At 49.3% G+C, this 11,003-nt stretch overlaps 3 protein-coding genes across 3 annotated transcripts; 1 reads left to right on the top strand and 2 right to left on the bottom strand.

Moving 5' to 3' along the window:
• Positions 1-2,512: 2,512 nt before the first annotated feature.
• On the bottom strand, positions 2,513-3,401 carry LOC120976296 (uncharacterized). The gene has a single exon (XM_040403109.3). The coding sequence runs from the start codon at positions 3,399-3,401 to the stop codon at positions 2,898-2,900; it is 504 nt and encodes a 167-aa protein (XP_040259043.1). The 3' UTR covers positions 2,513-2,897.
• Positions 3,402-3,488: 87 nt separating this feature from the next.
• On the bottom strand, positions 3,489-5,144 carry LOC109766874 (uncharacterized). Its single transcript, XM_020325636.1, has one exon. It carries the CDS (start codon positions 5,142-5,144, stop codon positions 3,489-3,491), a length of 1,656 nt encoding a protein of 551 aa, XP_020181225.1.
• A 3,834-nt stretch (positions 5,145-8,978) lies between these two features.
• Positions 8,979-10,511, top strand: LOC109766873 (transcription initiation factor IIA subunit 2-like). Its single transcript, XM_020325635.1, has 3 exons — positions 8,979-9,113; positions 9,227-9,277; positions 10,332-10,511. Exons 1-3 carry the CDS (start codon positions 8,979-8,981, stop codon positions 10,509-10,511), a joined length of 366 nt encoding a protein of 121 aa, XP_020181224.1.
• The last annotated feature ends 492 nt before the right edge of the window (positions 10,512-11,003 follow it).

Below are 11,003 nucleotides of genomic sequence, written 5' to 3'. Positions count from 1 at the left end.
GCAACGAAACACGGGCTTTGCTTGAGACACCAAATAAAAGTTTGCGAGTCTAGATTCAGGGACGACAAGTTGACAAAAAGGGTGTGGATGACGATGATTCAACATAGCATTTGCGCTCGGATGATCGAGTTAAAGGAGTTTGACGATACTACGAAGATACTTGGAGAGAAGCGTGACACGTTGCTCGTCAAAAACCGTCGTGGGCACATTTATGGTGTCGACCTCATAATCGGAGTAATGGAGGAGGTGAAGGACTCGCCTAAAATGTGGAGGAAGGTCGTGCCCTTTGAGGCAGAATTGCCGATGATCTTTGTTTTCTCGGTTTGGCAGTCAAACAATACCGTGAGACTTTACAAAACAGTCTTGCTAAGTCTCGGTCGACTGAGACTTGGTTAAGTCTCAATCGATATTGTATCCATGAGATTTTACATTGAGATCGGTGAAAAGAAATTCAAACCAGCACGAAGAACAAGTAAATTCAAATTCGAAGCAATATGCTTTGTTCATTAAAATCTCTGAAGCTCCACGGCACGCGACGACGGCTTCTCAGGCGCCGGCGCACAGCACGGCGGTCCAGCGAGCACCGTAATTTCGCCGCCGCTCCCCGACGGCGACCCGCCCACCGGCTGCGAAGCGGCCCCGCGCACTTGCTCGCGTCGTCTCCATGCCTCTGCTGCCCCCTGGGCTCCTCCGCCACGTGCGGACGCCTCGGGGGTTCGTTTAGCTCCTCCTCCTCCTTGCTTCCGGCGAGCCTGTCCTCCGCCGGGTAGTTGCATGGGCTGGCCACCAAGCTCAGCCTCGCGGCCAGCAACGTCTTCGCGGGCACCGCCCTCCCCGCCTTCTACTGCCGCTGCCGCCTCCTTCGCGACGCCCAGCGGCTGTTCGACGAAATGCCTGAGAGGAGCGGCGTCACCTGGAGCGTGCTCGTCTAGCGTCACGCGCGGTCTGGCGTGGCCGGCCTCGCCATGGGGGCGTTCAGACGCATTGTGCGCGAGGATGGAGGACGCAGACGCCGGGGCGATGCTCCACGCTGCTGGCCTCAAATGCGGCAGCGTCTGTGGTAGTATCATCATCGGGACTGCGTTGGTGGACATGACGTCGCTGAATGTTCAGCCCGACCACACTACCTTCCTGTTGGTGCTCACAGCTTGCAGCCATGCCGGTTTGGTGGATACAGGGTTGGAGTACTTTAACTTGATGAAACAAATGTGTTTCTCGCAGGGGCATGGCCAGAGCACTACACGTGAGTGGTTGATCTTCTCGGTCGAGCAGGCCATCTCCAAGAAGCCGAGTCTTTGATCAGTGGCATGCCTATAGAACCTGGCATCTTTGGTGTACAGAGCTCTGCTTAGTAGCTGCCATATCTGCGGCGACCTCGGGATCGTGATCAGGGTGTCCATGCACCTGATCGAGCTCTAGTGCTCTACCCTCCATGCACCTGATCGAGCTCTAGTGCTCTACCCTCACGAGTCCTCTTCCCATGTTCAGCTATCGAAGGTCTTTGCCAGTGATAGTAACTGGGGTAATGCTGCTGAGATCAGGGAGGCCATGTCAGGTAAACTGATAGTGAAGAACCCTGCTTGGAGCTGTTTTGAGGACCCGATACAGGTTGGATAACATGAGGGTCAGCCCTGTATAAGAAGAGAGATTGCAGGATGCAATCGCCATTGATAAATGAGAGTTGCAGTGTTCACAGGTATGAAAGAAACCGCTCGTAAATCTGATAAACTTATGGAACAGAACATAAATCATCTGCCACCAGAGTACATTATCCTGTACTTTTATGCTGTTGCAGCATAGCATGCAGTTGCGGTACTGGGATCAAAGAACTCTCATATTCGTAGGATTTTGAAGGCTTGTTCGGCTGCTGGATAACCAAGATTAAACCATCAGGACCCAAATCTGATAGTACACGAATAACAGGTCAGCATATCTTCATCTACTCCTTTTAAGGGAAAAATCAGCGCCTCTGCTTTATGTATTGAAATCAGCACCACCTTTACTCTGTAAATCTCAGTTAACCGTGAAAGATAGAAAGATACATGATTACAGCTTGTGAATTGCAACAATGTGATCCTTAACTTGTTGACCTTAATTCCCCAAATTCTGTGTCCACACAGCTCGGTGCCACATGAAGCGTGCTCGGGCTGGGTCTTTTTCCTTCACCGCACCGGGATGAGAAGAGGGTGAACATCGCTTGCCAGATCAATGAATCGCCATCCTCTTCTGAGCCAGCCAACCACCGCCAACCCTTATTGTTTAAACCCTTTGTTTTACAGGTCAAAGATGGCATTTTTAGCATTATGCAGACTACTGACACAACAAACCTTTAACAGAACTAATGTGCTTCAAGTCTTGTCAAGACGAGGGATTATCTTAAAACTTGACGATCTAAACAAAGCCACTTCTACAACTACCAGTAACAAATCTCCAGCTACCAGTTTAAAGTGCACAACAGGTTTGTCGAGTGACTCTTGGAGTTGTTGCCGGTTAGTTTATTCTTTTGCCCCTCTCTTTGTTTCATTTCAGCCTTGCCTTTTTTTTGGTATGTCCATGGTATCGTATCAATCTTTTTTTTCTTTTTAGAAAGCACTTGTGTGGACATCGATACAGACAAAATGGCCACCAATCTTGGTAATCACAAAGGAAGTAATGATTCGCACGATCCAGGTACCCCCCCTCCCCTGGTCTGTGCTCCCAATAATGATTCACACAATTCAGGTACTCTTTTACTCATTTCGATTGCTGCAAAGCTACTGAAACTTTTAAAGGTCGACATACAGTACAAGGACATAACAAACACACAAGGATGAGGGATGAGAAACCCGAGCAGTACAGTACGTTGGAATAGAACAAATCGGCGGAAAAAACAGAGCAATGGCTACTGGCTACTGGGGCTACTGGCCACGGACGATGAGCTTGGGCACGCCATCTCTCTTGTTGATCTCGTACATGTCGCCGACGCCCATGTGCGCCATGAGGAACCAGACCATGGTTATGAGCTCGCCGCCACGGCTGAGCTGCGGTAGGTGCGTGCTACCCCGGCACTTGCCTGCCGCGTACGTAAGCATCTCCTCCCACACCTTGGCCACCATTTGCCACATCAGGTCGTCTCCCAGATCCCTCAGCGCCTTGCCCAGGATCACGCCGTTGAACAGCACCGACCTGCACCGGGTGCCATTCACCGCTGATGGCTCCATGGTCGTGTTCACCCCCAGCAGCATCCTCCGCGCGTCGCAGTGGTCCGGGTCCCACGCTGCTGCAGACTCGAAGAACAGCTTTGCCTCTGCGCAGGTGTCACGGTACAGGACCAGCCCGATGCCCGGCGGCAACATATCCGGCTGCTTGATGAGCAGGTACAACATGTACTCTGACAAGGTCTCGCTGATCAGCCTCATCATGCTCGTGTCCTCGGTCGCCACCGTAGTCTCAAGTGGGTGGCAGCATAGGTCCGTCGCGATGTGCCACACCAGCAAGGACTCGTGGAACTACCTCTCCACGCTGTCTGTAAGTACAGCGAGCTTTTCATTCACCTGTCGTTGGATGACCGCCTCGCGCTCTTCCTTATTATGTGCGGCTTCTCTTGTCCATTTGTTCAGGTTCTCCTTGATCTGCCCATGAAGCTTCGTGAGGGCTCCCTGGCCGCGCGAGCTGCATGCTTCCTTGAGAGCTCCGGAAGCCACCATCTTGGCTTTGATGGACCTCTCCTTGGCCACAGTAAAAAGAAAATCAAGGAGGCCCTGTCTCCTCGAGAGATGCTCACGCTGGATGAAGAAGAAGTCGTCGAAGATCTCCTGGACGTGCAGCGTCTTAGACACCCTAGCGAGCGCCCCGACCATCAGCGGGCGGCGGCGGAGGCCGTCCCGCTTGCCCCCCAGGCAGTAGCTCACGAGGTTTAGCTGTGAGGTCTTCTCTGACCAGCTCCGCAGCCGCAGCCGCAGCCGCACGCGCACGGACCGGACGGTCAGCGCGAGCCACTGCAGCCACTCCGTCTTCTCGAGGAAGATGAGTATCCGATGGGAGAAGAGGAGCATGGCGAGCGCGGCGGTGTCGAGCCCCACGCCACCGAGGAGCAGCGGGTAGGTGATGGCGATGTCAATGTGCGTGAAGCCGCCCTTGTCGTGGTGGATGAAAATGAGGAGGGAGGAGATGAGGCAGGCGGAGGCGATGAAGCGGAGGACGCAGCCGGCCTTGCGGTAGGTGACAGGGGCCTTGGTGTACACCATGTCGTAGATGAAGTTGAGCTCCACGCCCATGACAAGGAAGGCCTTGGTCGGTGAGTACGATACTTCTTCGCGCTCGAGGAAGTATGCGTGGCTGATACTGTTCTCCTCGTAGTTCAGGATGAGGTCGACGAAGAGGCGCTGGAAGATGAGGAAGAAGTTGAACGCCTGCTGCTCAAGGCTCATGGTGGTATTCCCCACCACGCGTGCGGCCTTGGCTTCCTCCAGGTCGACCAAGGCCCTCTTGGCCTCGCTGTCTGCACCGGAGATGACGATTTCGACATCCAAGCCGGCCTGCTCCCTGGAGTCGAACTCGGTCATGAACTTGGCGTAGTTTTGGCCCGGGTCAGGAGGGCCGAGGATGCTCTCGTGGAAGCCGCTGATGCTCCCAGAGTAGAGCGAGTAGGTGCGCTCACCGTACTTGATAATGCCAACGACAAACATGAGGATGGTGGCGGGCATCATGGGGTTGTCCTTGAAGGAGCAGAAGAAGATGACGGAGGCAGACAAGAGCTCGAAGAGGAAGCCTATGAGATGGCGGAGCCACATCTCGTTGTCCTCGATGGAATAGGCAGTGATGGTGTCAGGCCCCCCTAGGTGGAGCAGCAGGAACGGCGTCCAAAAGGCGAAGATGATGGGGCTACTATCAGGGTTGGTGACCGAGGCGATGGTAGAGGATGAGCTGGACTTGCCGCCGATGTTGCCCATGTTGTTGAGGAGGAGGCCGAGGGCAAGGTCGGCGACCCAGTCGGCGAGGAGGTAGCATGACCAGATGAGGAAGCTGATCACCGGCGAGGACGAACGCCTACGGATGGGACCGACGAAGATGTGGACCGTTTGGAAGAAGAGACTCAGCAGCACCGCCACGCGGATCTCCCAGTTGCTGTCATCCTGCGGGATGGGAGGAGCGAATCCTCCCATCACCGCGGCCGACGGTTCAGTTTGAGGTGAGCTGGCTATGTATCAATGTATGTATGGAGTCTGCATCGACTAGGCATAATAAAAAACACAGAGAAGAGTAGGCATGTTAAGAGTCCTAAAATAGAGATGACCGTCGAATAAATCCTTTCCTTGTTTGCAGAGAAAAGAAACGAAAGGAAAAGGGTAAAGTGAAAGCATCTGCAAAAGAAAAATCACATGCACGCAGTGGTGCCTGTAGCAAGATAATAAAAGCTTGCTGCAGAGTGAGTATGCATGAAGGTTTAGGGCTAACAAAGAAGAGCGACATCAGCAGCATGCAGCATATTTCACGTTGATTGGAACCAAAGCAAAGCATGAAAGCAACATGAGCAGCATGCAGGCAGCAGCATATATCAGGCTGGAACGAAAGCAACATATGGATGAATGAAATGGAGTGGTGTGTATATCAAGATGTAATCAAAGCTGAACCCAAATGAAATGATTCTGGCTATCGACCAATCTCCTTAATTTACAGTTAAGTGGGATATGGGAACAAACCCCAAGGCTACGTACGTCCAGCCTTTGTTTTCATCAGGTAACTAACACGGGTTTAGGCTTTAGTGCAAAACTAGCTGCTAGTATAGTAGTTTAACACTATGTACGCACTGCTGATCATGCAAGCAAACTGTCTCGATCTGCAGCGTTGATGGAAAGTACAAGTAATCTGGAATTTGCCAAAAAAAAGTGTTCTGGAGTGCACCTACCAAGTGCTTTGGTAACTAGGTGCTGATGTTAATTGCTTAGTATCAAAGGTAAACTGTCTGCAGCTTGTAAGTTTAATTTCCTGTACTGTTCCTGACTTATATTTGGGCCTACTGGATGATTTCCTCGACATACGATAGTTTCAGGCAATGATTTCCAATTACTGTTTGCGATTTTTTTGAACTTTTTTGAAGGACACCATACTTACATGTGTGTTCCAGTGTGTTAATATCATCTGGATTGACATATTAATGTCACTGACTGAAATTGAAGAGCCCCTTTTCTGTATTCAACCCACAAAATAATTCCAGAAATAACACTCATTTTACATTGCCTGGCGTGCATCTAGGTGATGCTGTTTATTACAATTGTTGTTAGCTTATTCACTCAAATAGTTTCTCCCTAACTTATATTTGAGTCAGATTCAGAATATCAGTCTCTGTCAAAGCCTCAATCGTTCTGTTGCACAACATTTCAGCTACTTGTTATCTGTTTACCACATTTACTGTGCTCACAATTGCAGCCTTATATACCATGTTTCTTGGTTAAATTGGATGATATCATAAACTGCGGTCTGTAACTATCTTTCCATCCATCCATTGGTTGCATTCATGTGATTATTTTGCCTTGACAGGGTATTCTGCGCACGTACAGGTACTGCGACAATGTCTGGACTTTCATCCTGAGAGGCGCGACGTTCAAGAACGAGGAGATTGCAGAAACAGACCCCCACAAGGTGAAGATCGTGGCATGTGATTCCAGTCTGCGTAAGAAGCCTCCTCGACAGTAAATTGCCAGCAGTCCAGCCCCTTCAACCATAGTCCTCTCCATGATAGGCCAGGCGCCATCCCAAACTGAACAACCGCTTATGGCCGAGTGATATCATGTCCATCTTGCTAGAGCATCATGGTCACAAAGTCCTCATCATCAGCATCGCTTGTGGCACAATGATCTCGCTCTTTCCTGCCAATAACAAAACCTGTGGATGAGTGGGACTAGGGGTAGAATGTGGCATGCATGTTTGTGATGTTAAAATCTCTTTGATGTGAAGTGCTCGTCCTCCATTTTATGGAGAGTCTTCACGCTGCATTAGTATATTTGCCTTGAGAGTGGTTCTCCCCCGGTTCTTCCGTCACGAAAATGGTAATTGGCAGCCGTCCTAGGAAGGTCCATGTTGTATCACTTATGGAACGATTTCACTCTTTAGGCTTAATAATAATTTTACTTGTGAATGACTGAACTAAAGAGTGGGACGTGACATGCTTTGTGATGGTGTCTAACTATGCTTTGGGTGTGGACAAACGCAACGGTTGAGCCGGACAAGGTTATTAGATTTGAAAACTTTTCTTCCAACACATATTTTCACCCTGGTATATTTGGAACCAGAAGCAGCACAGAAAAATACCCCTCCAATACCATAGAAAGAAGGCATCTCAACTCTAGACAAAAGAGGAAGGACGAACATGAAAGTGAACCTCAACTATGTACATCAAGAATGCAAGTGAAGCTCACAACATGAAAGTGAATATGGACTCTAGGGCGTCTCTAGGGAAGAATGGAACTTCAACTTGGTACTCCCTCCTAAATATAAGTCTTTAGAGATTTCAATACGAACTACATACATATGTATATAGACATATTTTAGAGTGTAGATTCACTTATTTTGCTCTGTATGTAGTCCATATTAGAATATCTAAAAAGACGTATATTTAGGAACCGAGGAAGTATCTCTGCAACACGAAGTGCTCCTCCTCCTATATGAGGGTCTCCGTAGCTGTACATATTGTATATATGTAATAATACAAAGCGTTTACACCGGCTGACAGACAGGGACCACCACGAGGTGAGGTGGGTGGGCCGAGAGCTTCTTATTTCTAGGGAGCTTATGAACCATAGAGATAGAGATATTATTGATTTGGCTTTAAGCAAATAGAAAGATGAGGTTCAATAGGCTTCACGGCCAACCCCCGCACTACTCAAGGACCAACCTTGACGTCGCCAAACCGCGGCATTCGACACGTCCCTTGTCAAGAACGGTAACACCACAGCGAGCTCGGATGCCTTCTTCCAATGGAGGTCTTCATCGCAAAGCTTCTGCACATGACGAGGACAAACGGGAAAGCATGGTGACGGGTAGCGACATCCGACGACACTATTTTATCCGCAAATGCTAGCACGGTAACAGAACGGGGCAACATCGTCACCACCAGGGGCGGAGGGGGGTGGCTAGCCAGGGCTATGGCCTACCCAAGAATTTGAATTTGAATTTGCTTGTTCAAAGCAGGTGAACTGTATGCTTTTTTCGAAAAGAAATTCTATAGCCGGCCCCCCTCAACATTAAGATTTCAGCAAGCCTGCCTCCGTCACTGCCTAAAAGGTGCGGTGCGTGCAGGGGTGGGGGTGGAATCGGATTGATGTACTCCATATCCCTGGTAAAGTTGCGCCATGATCGATCTAAGCCGTCCGTTTCCGATACAATGGTAAAGCTATGTTTTGCAACAACGAAAAAACAAGTGGGAATATTATGGGTCGAAACTGCCCACGAGGCCGTGACCAGCGTGACTAGGCGAGCAGGGGCAAAACGGGAATTAATCCGGAGAACCGACGTACCCCGCCCGCCTCCGGTCCGGGCTATATATACCTTCGCCCGGCCGCTTCCTCCTCTCCCCCCGTCCCTATATAAGCACCCAGATTCGAATTCCGCCGCTCCTCCTCCCCGCGCGATCCCTCCCGGACCTCACCGGCAAGCAAGCTCCAAGGCCTCGCCGGCCGGTACCAGCGCGCCCGCAGCCGATCGACCACCCCGCCGCCGGCCGGTAAGAGCGCGCCCAACCCAACCCGCCTTTCTTCGCCGTTGCTTTCGGGATGGGGGCTTTGGTAGCCGGGAGCAGCGGGGGTTGATTGATTCGGTGCGGACGTCTAGGGTTTCCTCTTGGGCTGGACGTATGGACGGGGGCAGGGCGGCCGGCGCAGCTGGGTTGCGCTTGCTGCAGCGCGTCGCGTTCGCGTCTTGCTGAAGCTGCACCGGTGCTGTTCTCAACTCTGACGCTTAGTGTTGATTGACCAACAGGGACAGGGTTCAGGGGAGGAGGGATGGCGACGGAGGCGTTCGAGATGTACCGGCAGTCGGAGATCGGCTACGCCCTCACCGAGACGCTGGACGAGATGGTGAGCAGCGGCGTGCTCAGCCCCGACCTCGCCATCACCGTCCTCCTGCAGTTCGACAAGGTCCCCTCCCTCCCCCTTGCTGCTCCTGCAATAAACTTAACAATCTGCAGCATGTCCTGCAATAAACTGCATGCATGCCGGATGTTTTGATCCTGGTTTTGTTGTTGTTTCAGTCCATGGGACACGCGCTGGATAAGCATGTCAAGAGCAGGGTCTTCTTCAAGGTACCAACCAAATTGCCTACTCTCTTGTGCTATGCATTCACCTCTGTGATTGTCATGTACAGGTTTGTTTCCATGGCACATCTAGATGTGACATAGTTATGTCACATCGATCTAACCTGATATGCATTATGTTTGTGGTCTATTTTTTTTTCCTTGTTGCTGCGTTATTTTTGGGAGGTTAGATGTGACATCCTTAGAAAACATCTGGATGTGAATTAGACAAACTGATGGAATAATGCATGCATGCTGAAATACCTTGCTGTTGCTACCTGTTACTGATAATGCAGATCAGCTACCATTTTTTTGTCTTCTGCTTGATGCTATGTATGAGACTTGTGTGCTTAATTATCAAATAAATTGCTCTGCTTGTTATTTTCCACTTCTTTATTGAGGAGCAGATTTATACTTCTCCGGAAAAAAGATACCTGAACTTGCGTTGCATGTGTGCTAGATAGCCAAATCACGACAGTTTGTTAAACCTCAGTTGGGTGATAAGTTAACACATGTTCCAGGAGATCATTTTGCTTTGGTCTGAAAAATAAAAAATGTAACTATATATGTGCTCATGTTAATAATTGCTTAGCTCATCAGAGGGTAAACTGTCTGCGCCATGCAAGTGTGTGGATTAATTTCCTTTCCTGTTCCTGTTCCTGACTTATATCTGGACCTACTGGATGATTTCATTCATAACTTGACATGTGACGATAGTTTCTCGCAATAGTTTCCAAGTAGTATTTGATCTTTTTTCCCGAGTTTCCGAGAACACACTTATGTGTTCCACTGTATTAGCGACGCAAGCAGAGGGGACCTCCTTTTCTGTATCCGAGCCGGGAAACAATTCTGGAAACAACAACCATTTTTTGCATGTTTCTGGCATGCATCTAACAGAAAGCTATACTTTTCTACATGGCAATAGCTTAACTCAAATAGTTCAACTGGCTAGTATTTCAGTCAATTTCAGAATATTTTGTCTTCACAATATTGCAATCTGTAGTCATGTCTCCATCCATACATTGATTTCATTCACATGATTGTTTTCCTCTTGTCTTGACAGCGCGGCAATCTGCGCACGTACAGGAACTGCGATGACGTCTGGACATTAATCTTGAGAGACGTGACGTTCAAGAACGAGGATATCGAAACAGTCCTCCACAAAGTGAAGATCGTCGCCTGCGATTCTGCTGTGCTTAAGAAGCCTCTCAAACCTATTACTTGCCATCAGTGCCAACCATAGTCCACTTCATGATGCACCAGGCGCCATCCCCGAACTATGGCTTATGGAGCATCTAGGCAACTTCCATTGTGCTAGAGCATGGTATTTGTGAAGTTGTTATTGTTTGCATCGCCACTGGAATGATGGTTTCGCTCTTTCCTGTCAATAACATAACTTATGGATGAGTGGAACTACGAATAGAATGTGGCATCTTTGTGATTTTCTGTATTCAAATACACATATCCTTACACAAAGTAGATCTGGAACTATATATATGTAATAAGCACTACATAGTACATACTGACAGAACTATTTACAAGTTGAAAGTGAACATTTACTCCAAGGACAGCTGCTGAGAGTGGAACTTGAGCTCGTTGTGGAAGCTTTGTAACACGAACTGCTCCTCCATGATGAGAATCGTCACGCTGCACTCCGACTTGGAGAATGACATGACTGAACGGTTCTCTCCTGTTCTTCCGGCATGGCGTGTTGGGAAACATAGTAGAAAACAAA

The sequence above is a fragment of the Aegilops tauschii genome, chromosome 3 (genome assembly GCF_002575655.3).
Source record: "Aegilops tauschii subsp. strangulata cultivar AL8/78 chromosome 3, Aet v6.0, whole genome shotgun sequence".
Classification (NCBI taxonomy): Eukaryota; Viridiplantae; Streptophyta; class Magnoliopsida; order Poales; family Poaceae; genus Aegilops; species Aegilops tauschii.
This window is presented reverse-complemented; position numbering and strand designations above follow the sequence as displayed.